This window comes from Macaca thibetana, chromosome 14, assembly GCF_024542745.1.
Source record: "Macaca thibetana thibetana isolate TM-01 chromosome 14, ASM2454274v1, whole genome shotgun sequence".
NCBI classification, from domain to species: domain Eukaryota; kingdom Metazoa; phylum Chordata; class Mammalia; order Primates; family Cercopithecidae; genus Macaca; species Macaca thibetana.
In genome coordinates, this window is record NC_065591.1 from 109,198,717 (window position 1) to 109,218,779 (window position 20,063).

At 50.0% G+C, this 20,063-nt stretch overlaps 1 protein-coding gene across 1 annotated transcript in view; it reads right to left on the bottom strand.

The window, feature by feature from the left end:
* The window catches only part of DSCAML1 (DS cell adhesion molecule like 1), a 367,270-nt gene that overhangs the window by 21,666 nt on the left and 325,541 nt on the right, over positions 1–20,063 (bottom strand). Inside the window, exons 17-20 of the mRNA XM_050758358.1 lie at positions 16,249–16,489; positions 12,722–12,868; positions 10,030–10,185; positions 1,801–1,940 (exon numbers count right to left, since the gene is read on the bottom strand). Coding sequence (XP_050614315.1) covers positions 1,801–1,940; positions 10,030–10,185; positions 12,722–12,868; positions 16,249–16,489 — 684 coding nt within the window. The remainder of the gene's footprint in view (positions 1–1,800; positions 1,941–10,029; positions 10,186–12,721; positions 12,869–16,248; positions 16,490–20,063) is intronic.

The window sequence follows — 20,063 nt, forward strand, 5'->3', positions numbered from 1 at the left end:
TGGAACTCTTATCCCCCGTGAGTGGGGGTGTGACTGGCATGAGCACCCAACAATGGCAGGCTGTTCTCAGCGAACACCTGCAGGCCCTGTGACCTAGCGCTGCCTCTCCTAGGTGCACACCTGACAGAGACCCAGGCCCACGAGCACCCCGAGACACACACAGGAATGTTCACAGCAGCGCCATTTGAAGAGTTCCAAACTGAAAACTGCCCCAAAGCCTTCCATCAATGGATACTAATGGCTAGCACAATGGATTAATAATTGTAACGTATGCACACAAAAACTAGACAGAAGAATGAATGAGCTATAACCACACACAACATTGCAAATGAAATTCAGGAATTCAAAATAATGTTGGGTAAAAGAAGCTGGACAAATGGTATGACTCCATTTATACAAAGTACAAAAAGAAGCAGCACTAATCTATGCTATTGAGGTCAGGATGATGGTTACCCGGGAGGAGGGGCAGGCGGGGACTGGAGCGGGGCATGGGGATTCAGGGTGTTGTAATGTCCTGTTCCGTGCTCTGGGTGCTGCTGCTTGGGTGGGTTGTGAAAATTCGCAGAGGTGTACAGTGATGACGTGTGTGCACTTTGCCGCATGTGAGGTAGTGGCTGTGAGGATGGAGAGGAGGGGCCACAGTCAGTGGGCTTCCCCTCTGGTAATAGAACTCTGGCCTCACTGGCGGGGAGCTGGGCCACCTACCACTCAGAGGGTAATTCAGAAAGACCACAGGAAAGCAGAGAGTATAGGAGGAGATGATGACACAATTACTGAGCAATCTCAGGGCAGCTTTCCTGGCGGCCAGAAGCTCATCTGCAGATCTCAGGCTGATGCCCAGTTGTTGATGGAGGGAGGAGCAGGCCTCCTGCACCTGCTTCTGCTCCTTGCTTCCAGCCCTGGGCATATCTTTCTGAGAGTACTCCTGCCCCTCTAGTGTGCTCCCCTCTGCCACCCACCTCCACTAGACTGGAAGCCCCTTGAGGGCAGGTATCTGCTCCTGCTCCCGTCCCTAGAACAGGCATGCTCTATAGTAGTCATTCAGCAGGACTTTGTGGTTGACTGGCTGGAGATGATGAAAGAGGCAGAGGGAAAAATGCATATGATGGGATATAGGTGCATATCCCCCTGCATCCATCCCCATCCTCCCTTCCCTCTCTGTGGGGCCCCTCCCAGCATCAGTGGAAGGGCGGGGCTAGCCCCCTGCCCTATGTCTGGCCTGGGGGCTGCCCCCTCTGCTCCGAGGGTTAGGGCAGATACTGCAGACTCTCAATTCTCTCCTCTTGCCTGAGCCCAGGCCCTGGCCCAGAGATGCCTGTGCCTTCTCTCAGCTTTCCCCCATCTTTCCTTCTCCCTCAGCTTGCTCCATGTGGAGGCACTCATGCGGGGCAGAGCTCCAACAGCTCCTCTAAGCCCAGACCAACCGCATTGAAAGACGGTTCATTCCCAGAGGCCACAGACCAGTCTGGGGACCTGCTGGGAGCTTCCTCTGTGAGCCAGAGCAGGAGAGCTGAGGCTGACCTCCCTTCCACCCTGCCTGGTTGGGCATGACCCACCTGACTCAAAGGAGCCTCCAGTGCTTGGGACCATCTTGCGGCCTCTGGAACAGAGGACTGACTCAAGCTGGACACTGAGTAAGGCTTCGGCCACTCTGGGTGGCCAGTCCCCATTCTTATCTATGAATCCAGGCAGAAGCTCAGACACAGGCAGCTTCAGAGTTTGGTCTGGAAGCCAGCTGATCTACAGGGTCCCTTTTCTCTCCTTCCATCCCCTTCAGCATCTGGCCCTGAACTCACTTACCGGCTGCCCAGACCCGGGGCTGGAACAGAAGATGGTGTACTTGCGGATCACCCCGTTGGGCTTGGTAGGGGGGAGCCAAGACACAACCACACTGCTAGCTGATGAAGGGACAGCTTTGATGCCAGCAGGGGGACCTGGAACTGAGCAGGGAGAAGGCCTGGTCAGTGGAGAGAAAGCAGGAGCACAGCCTTTGGGGAAAATGACAGGGTTGGGAGAGGGAGGCAGATCAATCTGGGAGAGCTTCTTGGAGCTCCCATCCTTGAGCTGTGGTTTAGAGGAGGGGGGGTCCGTCCAGCATGGTAAACAGGTAGGAGGAGAAAATGATCATTTTGGAATTGTAACAAAGTCTCTGAAATGGAGGCCCTTGGAGTGCCAGCTTCAGAACTGTTCGGCCAGAACCAAGGACTTACGATAGGCAAAAGAGAAACAGAACCTATGAGGAATTCATCTTGATCCCTCTGACCTTAACCCCTGACCCTCACCCCCTTACTAACTGTAAGAGTGTTTTTAGCGGGAAAACACCCGGCACCTGTCACTTTCCTTTTTGGCCTGTGAGTTTCTCGAAGCTGGGACCACAGCCTGTTTTCTGGCATGAGCCCAGGGCATTGCCCTTGGAGTGCTGGCTGGGCCCTTTCTGGAAGAAAGTCTACCTTAGAAGTGACTAGGAAATCCATCTGAAGTGGACTCCAACTCTTATGGACTCTGATCTCCCCTTGCCCTCCTCTCTGGGCCTCTCTTGCCTAGCTGGGACCCCAGGACTCTGCCTGGGGGACTGGAAGCTTCCTGTTCTCAGCTCACATTGCCTATTCTCATCTCTCTGTTGTATGGTTGTGTACTTGTTTTCCTTCCAGAAACTTTTATGATCTTTTGAGGACAGTGATAGCATCCTATTCAATTTATTTTACCTCTCTGAGCTTCAGTGTCCCCATTTATACAATGGATATAAGAACTGTATTAAAAGGTTGTAGTGAGAATTAGTGCTAATTAAAGTACTGGGCAGGCGTGGTGGCTCATGCCTGAAATTCCAGCACTTTGGGAGGCCGAGGCGGGCGGATCCCCTGAGGTCAGGAGTTTGAGACCAGCCTAGTGAAACCTTGTCTCTACAAAAAGTACAAAAATTAGCCGGGCATGGTGGCGTGTGCTTGTAATCCCAGCTACTAGGGAGGCTGAGGCAGGAGAATCACTTGAACCCAGGAGGTGGAAGTTGCAGTGAGCTGAGATCACGGCACTGCACTCCAGCCTGGGCAACAGAGCAAGACTCTGTCTCTAAAATAAAATAAAATAAAATAAAGTAAAATAAAAGCAGCTAGCACAGTGCCTATTGCATAAGACACTCAATAAATTATAACAATTATTATTTTTGCATTCTGTCTCTCACCTCTCAGCTGATGGCACCTACCTCAATGTTTTCTTTCCTAGTCAATCACTTGGGGCTAAATAAAATAACTAGATACAGCATCATCATCCTTCTGGGGGCCTGAGTCCAGAACCTGGGAATTGTCCTTGACTCCACCTGTCCTCCGTGCTGCACAGCCCTGTGTGTCACTTCTGCTGGATGTCTCTGCAGCTGTGGGGTAAAGGCGTCCATGGATGGCCACTGGGGTAAGTACACTAATTGGAGTGTTCGAATCTCCATGCTTGCACACTTTTTTTCCTATCAGTTATTGAAAGAGGTGTGTCAAAATCTTCCACTGTGGTTGTGAATTTGTCTCTTTCTCCTTGTAATTCATCAGTTTTTGTGTTTATATATCTTGAGGTTATATTATTCAGTACATTCAAATTTAGAATTGCTTTATTTGCCTAGTAAATTGAGTGTTTTATCAGAACAAAGTGTTCCTCTTTATCTCTACTAATTCTTTTTGCCTTAAAGTATAGTATGTCTGACACTAATATTCCAGCTTTCTATTAGACAGTTTGCATGATATGTCTTATTTTTTCCATTCATGTTGAACCTTTCTATACCCTTATGTTTTATACATTTCCTGTAAACAGCACATATTTGGGCATTGGTTTTCACCTACCATCCTGACGGTCATTATCTTTTAGTTGGAGGATTTAGTTAATTTATCTTTAATGCGATTACTGTTATATTTGGGTTTAAATATACCATCTTACTAAATACTTTCTATTTGTCTCATCTATCCTATCCCCATTTTTTCTTTTTCTTTTCTTTTGTGGCTTCTTTTAATTAAGTCAAATAAAAAATATTCTATTTTCCTCCCTCTATTAGCTTGACTATTACACAGTCTTTCACTACTTTTAGTGGTTCCACAATAGATTACAACATGAATCTTTAGTTTACCAAAGTCTAATATCAATGGGCACTTTTCTTCTCAGACAATGCAGTGACCTTAGAGCTTCCATTTACCCTGTCCCAACCTTGCCATTACTGTGTATTTTATTTCACTTTATTTTTATTTTTTTGAGACAGACTCTCACTCTGTTGCCCAGGCTGAAGTGCAGTGATGTGGTCTCGGCTCACTCACTGCAACCTCCGCCTCCCAGGTTCCAGCGATGCTCCTGCCTCAGCCTCCTGAGTAACTGGGACTATGGGTGCCCACCATGACGCCAGGTTAATTTTTGTATTTTTAGTAGAGACAGGGTTTCACCATGTTGGCCAGGCTGGTCTCGAACTCTTGACCTCAAGTGATCCACCCACCTCGGCCTCCCAAAGTGCTGGGATTACACTGAGCCACCCCCATTGTTGTTTATTTTAATTCTATATTATACATCATCATCATCATTGCTGTTTTATGCAGCCAATATTAATTTAGATTTACCCATACATTCACCATTTAATTGCTTTGCCTTTACTTGCTGCATCACTGAGCTTCCTTCTACGATCATTTTCCTTCTAGTTAAAGAATATCCTCTGATACTTCTCTAGGGCAGGTATGTTGGTGATACATTCTCTCAGTTTTTATTTGTCTGAAAATGTCTTTATTTCATCTTCATCATGAAGAATAGTTTTGTTAGGTATAATATCATAGGTTGGTAACTGTTTCCCTTACATATTTTATATATATATACAAATAAATCATTGTTCTTTTTTCTGGTTTCCATTGTCTCTGACAAGTTAGCCACAATCTTATTGCTCTTTCTTTGGAGTAATCAGTTTTTTCTCCTCTGGTTGCTTTTAAGATCTCTCTCTGTTTTCTTTATAAGCTTTCATATGATATGCTTAGATGTGGATTTCTTTTCCTTTTTTTTTTTTTTTTGAGACGGAGTCTCGCTCTGTCGCCCAGGCTGGAGTGCAGTGGCGCGATCTCGGCTCACTGCAAGCTCCGCCTCCCGGGTTCACGCCATTCTCCTGCCTCAGCCTCCCGAGTAGCTGGGACTACAGGCGCCCACAACCGCGCCTGGCTAATTTTTTTTGTATTTTTAGTAGAGACGGGGTTTCACCGTGGTCTCGATCTCCTGACCTTGTGATCCGCCCGCCTCAGCCTCCCAAAGTGCTGGGATTACAGGTGTGAGCCACCGCGCCCGGCCTTTTTTTTTTTTTTTTTTTTTGACATGGAGTCTCCCTCTGTCACCCAGGCTGGAGTGCAGTGGCACAATCTCGGCTCACTGCAACCTCCGCCTCCTGGGTTCAAGCAATTCTCTGCCTCAGCCTCCCGACTAGCTAGGATTACAGGCACCTGACACCACACCCAGCTATTTTTTTTTGTATTTTTAGTAGAAACAGCTAATTTTTTGTATTTTTAGTTTCACCATCTTGGCCAGGCTGGTCTTGAACTCCTGACCTCGTGATTCACCCGCCTCAGCCTCCCAAAGTGCGGATTTCTTTAATGTGTGACAATAGAGTTTGTAGAGCTTCTTGAATTTGTGGCTTGATATCTTTCATCAGTTTTGAAACATTTTCAGACATTTTATCTTCTACTTCATTCTCTGTCTCTTCTTCTTTGGGATTTCTTCTCACTGCATCCTCTGTGTCCTTGAAACTTGGAATGTGGTCTGTGGATAATTACCAGCATCACCTGGGAGCATGTTAGAAATTCAAAATCTGAGGTTTCACCTGAGACCTGCCAAATCAGGATCTGAATTTTAACACGATCCCCAAGTGATCTGTATACACACTGAAGTTCAATGTTTCTTACCTGCTGTTTTACTTTTCCATCTATTTGTCTTTCTGTGCTACATCTGGATATTTTCTTCTGCCTATATTCCAATTCATGAGTTATATCTTCAACTATGTTTAATGTGTTATTAAACTCATCAACTGAGTTAATTTCAAGTATTAGGGTATTTTCCCCTAGATTTTCCATTTGATAGTTTCCAATTCTCTGAAGTTTTCAATCTTGTCAAACATAATTATCTTTAAGTCCATGTTTGATAAGACCCAAGTCTGAAACCTTTGCGGGTCTGTTGCTCTTATCTGTCTTTTTTTGCCTGCTGGCTTTTGTTAGTGTTGTCCCATTATTTTTTATTGTATTCCAGACACAGCATTTGCAAAATAGTTTGTAGAAATAATTTGTGGCATCTGCTGATGTTATCTTCCTAAAGAGAGGATTCACGTTTGCTCCTGATAGGCACCTGCAATCTGGGCACTAGCAATCTGGGGTAACTTCAATTTCCAGTATTGGGATGATTTGAAGGTGAACTGTCTGCTTTTGGTCCACTTTTACGCTTACAGTGCCATCCTTCATGGTCTCAACTCTAAGTGAGGGGGATTCACCAGACAGACCCCCACATCCTGGCAGGCCCTGACCTCCAGTTCATGTCTTTCTAGTGCTGTTCAGCTTCTCGGCCACTGCCTCCAGATTCAGCAAATGTCCCTTAGGGAAGGAGCTGCTCCAAATGTCAGGCTCACCTCCGGGGCCTCTGTTTTCCCCTGGATCCCGGCCTAATGATTCTTCACTCTCCTGCTAGCTTTCTGATGCCTTCAACAGGTGTTCTGAAAAGTAGTTTGTCCATATTTGCTAGCTGTCCTCAGCAAGAAGAAGCGTGAGTTTAAGTCACCCAATCCACCCTTGCTGGAGGTAGAACTCCTCTGATATGTTTCTCTGAACTTGTCACTGCCATTCATCCTCAGTGCTGCTGCCCTAGTGCATAACTTCCTCGCCTCTACCTCGACAGGTTCTAACCGGTCTCTCTGACACTAGTCCTTATTACCCACCCTTTGCCGGCCATCAACAAGAATTACCTTCCTAAAACGTGGGGCTAGTCATGCCTCTTCCTCAGTTAAAGGTCTTTAAAGTGGTCTAAAATCCAAGTCAACTTTGCACTTGGAGGTCATGTTGCTAGGTTTAATATTCACAGACGGAGGCTGAGGAGTCAGCACTGGAGCTCATTAACTGGGTCCAGCCAAGCCAGCCTGAAATCATGCTTGGACTAAGAGATCTGGACTCAGTAAATAAACCTGAATTTATGTTTGCATTTTGTTCTTTTAAATTTCTTTCGCTTTTTTCTAAATTTCCTGATATTGTTTTTCCTTTAGAAAAATTCAAAATCCTGAGGGTGGGGTCATGGTGTCTTCAGATGAGGATATTTGCACAAGCTCCCACACCAGGGCTGGAATTGGACCACAGACCTGTCTGCTTTCCATGCCAACTGAGCAATAACTAATAACTTCCACCTATGAATGGGAGAGCCTGGTGGAGGTGGGGTGGCTGTGGAGGACAGGCAGAGTTGACTGCTACCCTCTGCCATTCCTTCCTGGTTCTTGCAAATAGAACCTCACTTTTGCTTAGGTACCTGTGTTCCTCCACACTTCAGAGACAGCTGTCTCTACTGCCCACACTAGAGGGTATGTTGTGCTTGGGGTAAATTGGCCACGATAATTCAATTTGCTGTTTGGCGACTGGCTTAGCAAGAGGCATGTGGCCCCACTCTGGCCAATGGGAAATGAGGATAAGTCTGTTGAGGGGGTTTCTGGGAAAGTTACTTTGACTCCCAAGAGAGGCATGCCCACAGGAAGAGACTCCCTCTTCTCAGTCTGAACTCTATCTTGTCTGGTGTGATGCCTAGGGCTGCAGCCATCTTGAAATCCTAGCAGGGGCAGCTGATATTCAGAGGATGGCAGAGCAGAAGGCTGGGAACCTCTGACTTAACCAACCCTGGAGCTGTCCTACTCAGGACTTATTGCTGTGTGTGATAATAAATGTGCTTATGGCTGAAATCTGTTTTCACTGGCTTTCACAACAAACAGCTTCCTAGCAGACACAAGTAGTTTGATGGAAAGGATAAAGTATGTGGAGACAAGAAAGCCTGGATTTGTCCCCTGTTAGTTGAGTGGCATTTGGAAAGTAGCTTTCACTCTGGAGGCCTCGGTTTTCTCCCCTGTAATGTGGAAATAATGCCTCCCTCCCGGGGCTCTTGGGCGGGTTAAGTCATATTATGACTGCCGTTCTGGATGAGACCTCATCCGACACTGGGTTCTTTGTGACCTGGGCTTCCCCTTGGAGGCTCTGATGCCGCTTCCTTTCTTTTCTTTCTTTCTTTCTTTTTTTTTTTTTGAGATGGAATCTTGCTCTGCCACCCAGGCTGGAGTGCAGTGCTATGATGTCAGCTCACTGCAACTTCCGCCTCCTAGGTTCAAGTGATTCTCGTGTTTCAGCCTCCCAAGTAGCTGGGATTACAGGTGCCCAACCACACCCGGCTAATTTTTGTATATTTAGTAAAGACAGAGGTTCCCCATGTTGTCCAGGCTGGTCTCAAACTCCTGACCTCAGGTGATCCTCCCCCTCTCGGCTTCCCAAAGTGCTGGGATTACAGGTGTGAGCCACTGCATCTGGCCTGAAGCAATCATTTCCTTGCCAGCACCTCGGTAGCCATAAAGCAACTGCTATTTGCTAGTAGTTGACATTTTAGATGTAGTACTAGTACTTGATGAGGTACCACTCTCCCCATTTTATCATGAGGAAACTGGGGTTCAGGAAGGCTAAGTGACTTCCCCATGAATGCCAGGCTGGGGGTATGCACTTCCGCTGTATTTACCAGCGCCTTTTCCGTGCTGCAGTGCTGCCTCCCGAAGGTCAGGGGCAGTGCTTCTTTGGGCCCGGGCTCCTGCTGTGTATAACCATGTGTGGCTCTGGGTAGAGGGCTGAAGGCTCCTTGCAGGGAAGGGTGATGCTCCTAGACCTCTGGGTTCCTCATAGGGCCTTGCCTTGATCAGTTAAACAGGTAGATGTGCTTATAGCGTAGGCCTTGCATCAGACCAGGGGGCAAGAAGAAGCCTGGGGGCTCCAGGGGCTCATTTCTGGAGGCCAAAAGGTGCCTGAGTGTGGCCCTGAGGCCTAAGATGGGACCAGGCTCTAGATGCCATCTCAGCTCAGTCTCCACACTGGAGCAGGTGGCTCTGCCCAGAGCTGTCCCAGGAGGCCTTGATGGGAGGATTAATGACAGGAAAAGTAGGGCAGGCAGGTTGGTAAATATTGAATTGCTCAGGGCTTAAGGGGAGAGGGGGCCTGCTGTAGGCGGAGAGGGAGGGAGAGCCTGGAGATTAAGCTGAGCTGGGAGCTGGTCCAGTCACCAGGCACTGGGCGACAATGGCAGCTTCTCCACCACCACTCCCAGCCTAAGTCACTCGTTTCAACACATTAAACCCTTCCAGTGCCTTCAGCCAAATTGTTTGGGTAGGATCTAGGCTCTGGGCCTCCATATCCCTCGAAAAAACTAAGGGCGAGTGGGGAGGAAGCCATCATGCCAAGGATGTCTTCTGCTTCTGTGCCCGCTGTGTGCCAGTCGCTTGTCACACCTCTTCCAGTAACAGGGCACCCGGCCCAGAGCGCCCACCTGTGACACAACTAAGTGATAGAGCTGGGACTGGGAGGGGAAGAAAGTGGCAGGGCTGGAGGCAGAAGCCCAGAGCCCACCTCTATGGGGTGACCACGAAGTCCATAACCCGGGATGTGCTGAGCGATGCTCCTGCTCCCCCCCAGCCCCAACATCTGTATCCAGAGGAAAGCAGGCTGAACGCGTCAGGGGAGCAGATGCCACAGAGAGAATGCCCTTGGGGTAGGGGGAGAGGGTTTCTCTGGCCTCTGATTCAATGCTTCAGAGAGCAGGTGTGTGTGGGGAGGCGGGGGGAGGTGCAGGGAGGTTCACGTTGCTTATCTGCTCATGCATGAATCCGAGAGCGTTTCCCCAGAGTCTTCAAGGCCACCCTCCAATGGCTCAAAGGGCAGGAGAAAGGACAGTACCCTGCTCTCACCCTGCCTCCTGGGGTGGGGTTGGGGGTGAGCAGTGGGCAGCAGGACCAGCCTGTCCCGAGGAGAGGCCTGGACTCACCGTCCTCCTTGGTCTGGATGTAGAGCACGCTGCTGCGCACACCGTCCCCAGCCTGGGTGTAGGCCAGCACCTGGACGCTGTAGTTGGTGAACTTCTCCATGCCCCGCAGCTCCACCCGCTCCCGTGTGGTGGTGATATTCTGCATCTCGCCCCACTCTGCCAGAGACCAGCAAACTCTGAGGGCCCAGCTCCATCAGGCTGCAGCCCCTGCTCCTACCCCTGCTGCCTAGGCTCTGCTCACACCTACTGCGCAGGCTCAGCCCTCAACTCCATGGAGGTGAGGACTAGAGGGCTTTTCACCTTGAGGTACCCAGGAGCAGATGTGGGCCACTGCCCCTAGGCCACGTCTCTCTAAGGGCCCAGTGAGGGCGAGCCACAGATGCTGGCCTGGACCCGGCCTCAGTTGACTTTGCACCAATTTCACCTTGACATGCTCTTTAAAACGCCTCTCTCTCCATCTCTCCAAGCAACATTTCTCCCTCCCGCTACCCAACTCCCTTCCCATGGGAGAGCCTGGAGTGGCTTGGACCTGGATGGAGAAGGTCCCGTCCAGGAGGCACAGCTCAGCAGCCACTCCTCCTGCTGCCTAGCCCGCCTTGGGCCGCCAGACCTCCCTGGGTGGTTATCGACCTGAGGATGACGTGTGACAGGCTGAGGCTGCCTCTCCTGCCTCTGACTACTCCTGAGCCAGCACCCTGGACTCCCAGTTGGGTTAAGGGGTTGAGTGACCCATCTGCCTTCTCCCCACCGTTGGAGACACCCAGCCATTCACTGCACAGAAAGCCTGGGTGAGGCTGGTGGAGCCGATAGCCTCAGCCAGGAAGAGCTGGGACACTCCTGAGGCTTAGGGAGGACCCAACATCCCGGCCCTGCAAGGACCTTCTCATAGATTCTAAAGAGGAGCTTAGGGAGATGGTCCCACGAGGGCCAGAGTTGTAAGAGAAGGAAAAGGGACAGACTCTGGAGCCTCCCACTAGGACTGCTGGGCTTTCAGAAAGACAGGTCCAGTAACGGGCCGAGGACCAGCCTCGTAGACATGAGTTCCTGGAGACCCACCTCCCAGCACCTCGTGGATGGTCCAGGGCAGGCAAAAGGCCAAGGAAGAGGGCCTGGCCAGGGAAAGCAGTGCTGCCAGGATCCAGAGGATGAGAAGGCTGTGCCCAGCGTGAGAAGACTCCAGGTCAGTGCAGGAGGACCCCCAGAGGCCGGAGCAGCAGTGCCTTCCTCTCCTGGAGTCAAAAACCAGGCTGGCCTGTCCAGGACTGGAGCCAGAGAAAGGGCAGGAAGAGGGCAGCATGGTCAAGTGTCCAGCTGGTCTTTGGGGATTGCCGAGGCCAATACATTCCTTAGGGGTTACGCTGGAGAAGCCCACAGGCTTGGAAAAGAGGAAGCGAGTTCTGGAAAACAGGGAACCACCCTTTACCTGGTTCCACACGAATATGAATGTAGTGAGGTCACATTGTGAGCAGCGTGGCCTGGCACTGCACAGCAAAAGAATTGGGGAGACCTTCAGGGAACTCAACCTGAGCTAGAGCCCTCTGCTTTTTGTGGGAGAGAGTGGAAGTGGCGGTGGGGAAAGATGCTTCCTACTGACAGTGTGTCTGGGCAGAGCGGAATCTGGATGGGAGAGGGGACCGTAGTAGCACTGGACAAATGACTGTGAGCTGGATTCCAAGGTCCGCCAGGAAAGAAGAGAGGGCCCAGGGGGCTGGGAGGCAGAAAGTGCAGGAGCCAGATTGGGGGCAAACTCATTTTAGTCCTTTGTGGTCTATTGAGATGACTAAGGCCTTCAGTGGAATGTTTCCATAATTTGGGACGCTGGTCCTCTGACCTGTGTGAGCTACAAGCCTCCAGGTCGCATGAAGGTCTGTGTACACCAGTGGCGGGAGCTTGGTGTGCCTGTAGGATGCTACTCAAACCTGTTTGCACATTCCAGGGCGAGGAAGACATTCAGAAGTTTGGGCCATCTTACTGGTTTCTCTCCATTTGCCATTCCTACCCCCCAGCTCCACTGTGCGCACCTCTCTGCCCTTCTCTGGGTCCTGGGCGGCTTGTTTGCACAGAAAACACGCCTTGCTGCATGCCTGGCTCCAGTTGGGTTTGGCCAAGGGAGGCTCTCCCTGGGTTCTGATAGCCCTGCTTCCTCCCTTTCCCCCTTGGCCTTAGGTGCTGCTGGCTTCCTGCTGATGCTCGTCCCAGGTGCCCACCTCCCTCCTCAGTCCCTTCATTAAATTCTTTGATTGCCCCATTTGAATGTACCGACTATTCCCCACTGGTATCTGACTCACACAGCCATAAAGGCCTAATATCAACACTTGAAACTAGAAAAGCTCATCTGCCCCTTTCATGCCCCCAATACTTCCCCAAACACACACTGTTGTCTGGGAGTAGCTGGGTGTCTCCTTCCTACCCCTCACCAGAGATGCCACCCTGTGTACCACCACCCCCCTTGCCCCTGCCTCTGACCTCAGTTGAACACGGAGGTGTGCAAGTGAATCCCGAGCCCCTTCACTATCCCCTGGTCCCTATAGTCGTTATCGTCCTCTTGCAGCCTCCCCGTGTGGAGAAGAGGGGGCTGCACTTCCCCTTGCCATGCTGTGGGAGGATGCTTAGCTCTAACTACACCTGGGAGCAGACCCCACTGACCCTGCACCTCTCCCCTGAGGCCCAGCCATCATCCCAGCAGACTCACCCCCATCCACGTAGAGGGACCAGAAGATGACCCGATAGCCTTTGAGGACGCCATTGAGGGTGCTGCGCGGGGGCTCCGACCAGGAGATGACGGCCACGTCAGAAGTGATGGACAGGGCCCGGACGTTCTCAGGGGGCTGGCTGGGCACTGCAGGGGGTCGGGGGAGAACCAAGGGTCCAGTCAGTCATGGGTGTGAGTGACAGCACAGCAATTATGTCCCAGGCTGGATTCCATGGTCCAACCAGAGGAGCGTCCAGTTAGACAAGTGGAGGGACTCCTGACTCGCGGGTGCTGAGAGTGAGAGTTGGGGCAGGGAGGCCAGGAAGTGAACCGAGTTTCCTTTCCTGGAGATTGTGGCAGACAGAAATCTTTACAGACTTGGCTCCTTGTTCTCTGGGTAGCACATTCCTGGTTGTGGTTAAATCCTGGGGAAGAAGGTGATGAACTCTGGGCATGAGCCCCTGGGAATTCCCCAGTGGGCCACCACAGCCCAGGGAAATCCTGCTGTGATGAACGTGACAGACCCGGAAGGCCACCAAGCCAGCCCTGGAGGTGTCTGCAATGCATCATCTCATCTGACGGCTGCCAGCCCCTCTGTGTCGTCTGACCAGGGGTCTGGGCCAAGGCCTGGTCCTAGGGACTCCTGTGTCCTTGTTCCAAGCTGAAGGGAAGGCAAATAAGGGAAAAGGACTTCAGCTAACCCTGGTGCAGGAGAGGAGCTTCCACCGGGACCTCGGGACCTCTGGGACCATTAAACCTTTGCTCATGCCCTTGTACTCGAGCACACTAAAAGGCCTGGATGATGGGAAAACACTCTCTGAGACCAGCTTAGGTGCTTCTCCTGCCGGCCACGCTGTCCCTCTGAGAGCCACCTTTGAGTCTAAGCTGAGGCTCACCCTGGGGCGCTGTGCAGCCTGCCCCTCCTGAGACGACAGGCCTCCGAAACCCTATCCCCCGGGATCCACCTCAGCTCGGGGGAACTCTGGTGGCACTTCCTGCTGGCATCCGAGGGCCAGGGACAAAGCGCAAGACGGAGTCTGCTTTGCTCCGAGTGGGAGAAAGGAGGCACAGACTGGCTGGAAGGTAATTAGATCCCATTGCCCCACAAGAGGCAACTCTAATTTTTATGAGCATTTAAATGATAATACATCATCCTAACGATTCTCTTTGAGAATGATTATTGTTTCATATTACTTAGGTGTAAAAATATAAGCACCATGTAATTAGGGACCCAGTGTAATAAACTAATACAGATCGTCCGTTCGAACAAAATGAAGGTAATATAATTATGGAAAAGACACTATTGCTAAAGCAGGGGCCCTTGAATACCCCAGGAGGAGTGCTAATATTGCCAGGAAATGATCAGGATCTGACAGGCTAACGAGGGCCTTAATTAAGTATGAAAAACTGCTGAGCAAATGCTGCTGGAAACTTTCTTCTCCCCTCTCCCCCTTTGTTTTGAAAATGACTCCATAGCCCATGCTGATCTCTCCCTGTTGGAAATTCCAGGGGCCCCCACGAGGCAAGGGAGGTGGTGTTTGGACAGAGGCCAGAGGTGGGCCTGGCGGTGCATGGGAGCTTAGCGTTCGGTGGGGCAGGCTGGCCTCGGCTTGGGACGGCTGTTCCCTGGACACACCTTCCTAAAGTCTCCTGCATCTGCATCGCTTGTTCCTGCATCCAGCCTTGCTCCCAAGCAAAAGGGAGGCACAAGTTGAAGCAGGAAGGGTATGGATGGGATTCAGAGATTTTGATCCAGACTCTGTTATTTTCTGGATAGATGGTTCTGGATGAGTTAATCTCCTTGAGCCTTGGCCTCCCTGCATAGATAATGGTGCGACTCTTGGTGCTATGATTCCCAAAGGTGCTCCCTGGACAAGCAACATTGCCTGCGAACTTATTCGACATAATGCGTCCTTTTTTTCTTTTTAAGAGATGGGGTCTTACTGTATTACCCAGGCTGGACACCCGGCTTAGAAATGAACATTCTTGGCACCCACCTCAGACCTGCTGAAGCAGAAGCTCCGGGGGGTGGAGCCCAGCAACCTGCATTTCCCAGACCTCCAGGAGGCTCTGCTTTGTGCTCAGGGCTGAGAACCACGTGTTAGGCCACTGCTGAAATGAACACTCCTGGCACTAAGAGGAGACAAGCTGATCTTCCTCAACCCACCCAGGCCCGAGGCCAGCATCTCAGGGTGGGAGGGATGGAGAGGGATAGCGAGGGCCATGAGCTGAGGGTTTGGTTGCGGTGCAGCTCTCCTCCCTCCCGCTGGACTTCTCTGCCATGTGCCTCTTTCCTTCATTCAGTTCTCCCCTCTTCTCAGGCGCTCAATGCTCTGGGGCTATTGAAGTCGGCCCCATCTGAAAGCCCAGCTTTTGCCCCAGAATCATGAAATGAGAATCTCTGGGGTTGAAGCCTGGCATCAGTATTTTGAAAGTTCCCCAGATAATGCCAACTGGTGGCCATGTTGGGAACCATTGGTACGAGCGTATCTACTGTCAGGTGTTTCTGACCTCATGTGTCCCCCATCCCCTGGGTGCTGCATTTTCAGAGAGGGCGAGGTAGGCGGAGGGCATTGCTTCCTGTAAAGGAATGGCTCTCTAGTGGTGAAATGCTTGGTCTCCTGATGGGAATGGGGAAATGGCATTCTGCCCTCTGGACTATTGGTTTTGCTCTGTTGAGGCGGGGTGGGCAGGTTCTGACTCAGCGGGGCGTTAGTCTCAGACCCTAGTTTTGGGTTGGGGCATCAAGAAGGAAGATTGGAAGAATGCTCTGCTTCTTCTTTATTCTGCTCTCTAGGGGACAGAGGTCAGCCTGGCCCCGTCTCTGGGAGCATCAAGGGCCATGTCCTTTTTCTCAACCTGGTGCAGGCTCAGGTACCAGCTGGCATCTTCTCTGTGCTTGGAGTGTGGGCATGTTCCTGCTGCCTCCTAACCCTCTCCTCCTGGGCCCTTTGATGTACTAATCAGAGTGTGGGGTTCTCTCCAGTCATCGAAGAATGAAGACTTAAAAAGCTGGACTCTAAATCCTCTGCTGCATACACGTTAGGATCTCTTAACTCCTCAGCTCCATCTCAGGTAGATGGTGGATAGGTTCCAGGCTAGAACACAAAGGCAATTTGGCTCCTGCCCTTTTTCCAAGAAGTTGTAAAAGAGGAGAAATAGGACCAGGTGTAGAGGGAAGAGAGAGAGGGGTTAGGGTGCCAGGAAGAAGGAGGAAGGCCGAGGGAGAAGCGTGAATGGGGAGACAGGTGGACAGGCAAATTCTCAGACAGGCCAACAGGTCGACAGAGACCGGATGAGTAGAGCATCAGTCAAAAGGAAGAAGAGGCCCAATATGCTGAATGGCCCATGCATCCCTCAAGGAGCCAGTGGACAAGAGGAAATGGCTGGGATGCAAGGAGCCTGTGTGGAACACAGGACCAAGATGGGGCCCGGGGCAAATGGAGGGACCCACAAGCCCTCTCTGGCAGCTGTGGCTCTGCCCATGGCGGGGATCTGTGCCCACTCCCCTCTGCTTGGGCCCTCACCATCCTCCAGAGTGGTGGCATTGATCTCGCTGGATGAGGGCCCCGTGCCAGCCCGATTGAAGGCCTGGACCACCACCCCATACTGGGCGAACTTCTTGAGGTTGTCCAGGGTGTAGACCTCGCTGTCCCCCGTGGCCTTCATCTCCACGATGCTGTACTGCCCGTTGCTGCCGGGGCTATTCTCTCTGTAGCCGATCTGGTAGCCCCGGATGACACCGTTCTGCAGCTCCTTCTTGGGTGCCTGTGAGCATGGGGAAGGGGTGGGGACAAAGAAATGGGACACTCTAAGATGATGCTCTTAAAACCAAAGTCAGATCATGTCATTCCTCTGCCCCAGCCCCTCTCAGAATGAAAGCCAAAGTCCTTACAATGGCTGCACCGCTCTGTGTGACCTGTGACTTCCCATTACCTCTCAGATCCCCTCCTGTGCCCCTCGCTTCCTGTGCCCCAGCACTCTGGCCTCTTTGGCCACATCCCCATCTCAGGGGAAACACTTCTCTCCTCTGCCGCGTCCTTGCTGAAATGCCTCTTCTGAATGAGGCCTTCCTTAGCTCCTTATGTAAGACAGCTCCCTGCTTCTCTCTGGCACTCCTTATTTTTCTTCCTGGTTTATTTTCCTCCACAGCACATAGCATCATCTGACAGTCTATAAATTCCACTTATGCATTAGTGAAATCTGCCTGTCTGCCCGCATTAGAACGGAAGCACTGTGAGGACGAGGAGTGTTACCTGCTTTGTTACTATTGCACTCTCCGTGTCTAGAATGGTGCCTAGCATACGATGGGCCCTCAATACATACTGAACGAATGAACGAATGAATGAATGAATAGGAATATCATTTGGCATGGGTTCAGGGGCCTGGGGAAAATAGAACAGCAGACAAAAAGTAATCAGATGGAGAAGGAGGTGAGCAATTAGTTTGATCAAAAAGAAAGAGTCCCGAGATACCACTTGACATCCATTAGGATGGCTCTTACAACAATAATGGAGAATAAGTGGTAGTGAGGATGGAGAAATGGGAACCCTGTACATTCCTGGTGGGAATGGAAAGAGGCGCAGCTACCGTGGAAAAGAGTTTGGCAGTTCCTCAAGAAGTTAAACATAGAATTACCATACCACCCAGCAATTCCTTTCCTAGGGTTTATGCCCCAAATAATTGAAAACAGGGATTCAGAGAGATACTTGTACACTCATGTTCAACGCAGCATTATCCAGAATAGCCAGAAGGTGGAAGTAACTGAAGCGTTCACCAGGAGATGAGTGGAGACGCAGAATACAATATTGCAATACAATGGGGTAGTACGCAGCCATGAAAGGGAGAGAGCACTACCATCTGTCACAACACGGATGAACCTGAAGACACTGCACTAAAAGAAATAGGCCAGACCCAAAAGGACAAAAACTACTGTCCGATTCCACTTAGGAGGTACTTAGTCAAAATCAGAGAGAAGGAAATAGGCTGGGAGCGGTGGCTCACGCCTGTAATCCCAGCACTTTGGGAGGCTGAGGTGGGTGGATCAACTGAGGTCAGAAGTTGGAGACCAGTCTGGCCAACACGGTGAAACCCCATCTCTACTAAAAATACAAACAATTAGCTGGGTTTGGTAGCACATGCCTGTAGTTCCAGCTACTCAGGAGGCTGAGGCAGGAGAATCGCTTGAACCGGGGAAGCGGAGGTTGCAGTGAGCCAAAATTGACAGAGCGAGACTCTGTCTCAACAAAACGGGGGTGGAATAGAGCTTTCGTGGGGAGCTCATGTTTTGTGGGTACAGAATTTCAGTTGGAGAGGATGAAAAAGTTCTGGAAGTGCTAGTGGTGATGGTTGTACAACATTGTGAACGTGCATTGAACTGCACACTTAAACATGGTTCAAATGATAAATTTAAGTTATATGTATTTCATTAAAACTAAAGAAACAAAGATCCCTGACTTTCACCTGGGTGCAGCCCCTGTGGGAACACTAAGACTGCATTGCCTCAGACACCATGGTCAGGGACTGGGGAATGGTGAAGGCTGAGGCCCCGAATGAACCCTGGATGGAGGCACAGAGATGGCAAGGACTTGGAGGTTAGAAGGGGCCTGGTGGGAATGAAGACTGAGCCCAGTCAGCCAGGAGAATGGAGAAACTCCACTGGCATCAGTCTGGGGCTGGAAAACACTCTCACCCCAGGCTCGAACCCTGATACACACCCAACCAGGTGCGCACGCACACACACACCTCAATATATCCATTCACACCCAGAACCAGGAGCATGTATCCAGACCCATCAAAGCAAACATCTTAGTCCATACCCCCACTCCCGACCAGATACATTTAGATCCACGAATAGAAATTGGCTCCTTTAATGACCGGGCCTGCCCATCTATAAATTGAGACAGAACATTCACCCCAAGTGCATTTAAAAACAGCTTGAATCAGGGTTTTAAAGACAATGAAGTTAATTTAAAAGCCCACCTTTTATTGTACTAAAAAATAGTGAGATCAAAAACAATTAAGTTAGTAAAACAGCCCTACTGTTTTTTTTTCTAGTCAATGAATGTTTTAAATGAACTGCATTTTAAAGCTCACTGTTAACTCAACAAAATGAAGTTTTAAATTTAACATAATTGTTTTGAACTCACTAAATAGGTGTGTGTCTGTGTGTGTGTGTTTAATTGACTTGATTCTTTGTTGCTGCTTGGACAATATTTCTCTCTGCACTTGGACAGTCCTGCTTGCTGGTCTGCAAGTGGACACATTTTTACATTTGGGTCTTGTATCTACACATGTATGTCTATGCACACGTGCACACACACACACACAGACACCCTTTATGGATATAAATGTATCTTCACATCGACACCCATTCTCACATTTCATGTAGGTATATCTATACTGACACACATTGAACATCATTATACTATGCCACAGATTGCCTACACGCCCAGAGCTATGTATACCATGATATATACCTGCATACGTGGCCACATCAGCATATACTGACAGGCCTCAGACAGGCATGCAGGCGCACCCCAATCCATCCATCCAGATAGATTCACATATTTATACAAATCTTCACAGATCCTTCCTCCCTCCTTCCTCTCTCTTTTTTTCTCTCCTTCTCCATCTCTTCTCTCTTTCTCTGTCCCCCGCCTCTCCAAAGAGCCACAGTCAGGATTTAAATCAATCTTAACAATATTTCTCTGGCATTAAGAAATCAATAGGGCTGATTGCAAATTTATGTCATAAAGCAAGGGCGATCCATCTCGTGGAAAGGGCCTTAAAATGAAGTGACTTATCTTCAAGTGAATCTTTATTTTTCATTAATCTGTTTCTCAATGTTAAAAAAAAAATCCCCTGAGAAGTCAGTCCAAAATTTATTGACCATCTGGTTCATTCTGAAGTTCTAACTTTCTAATCAATTTTATTTTTCATTATGAGACTTTGGAGAAATAAATCTGATTCCAAATTTTTATCGACCTGTGGGTCAGAGCTTTGTAGCCCGACGTTTCAGTATTTTACATATTTATTCATCCCTGCCCCCACCTCCTGGCTGCCTTGGAGTATTTCTAGGATACAGGTCCACTGCCAGGACACAGCCAAGAGTTTGGGATTGGATGCCAGGCCTCACCCCAATTTCTGAGGAGAGCCCTGGAACCCAGATCTGAATCTGGAGAGGAACCCTGGCTCCAGGTATCCACTAGGTGGGCTGCCTCCAGGAAGGACCAACCGCCCAGCCCTACCTCACTTTCTTCTTGGTCATGCCTCTGGGAGGGAAGGAACTGGGCTGCTGCTATGTGTGTGAGTGTGAGTGTGTGTGCACATGGTCTTAGGA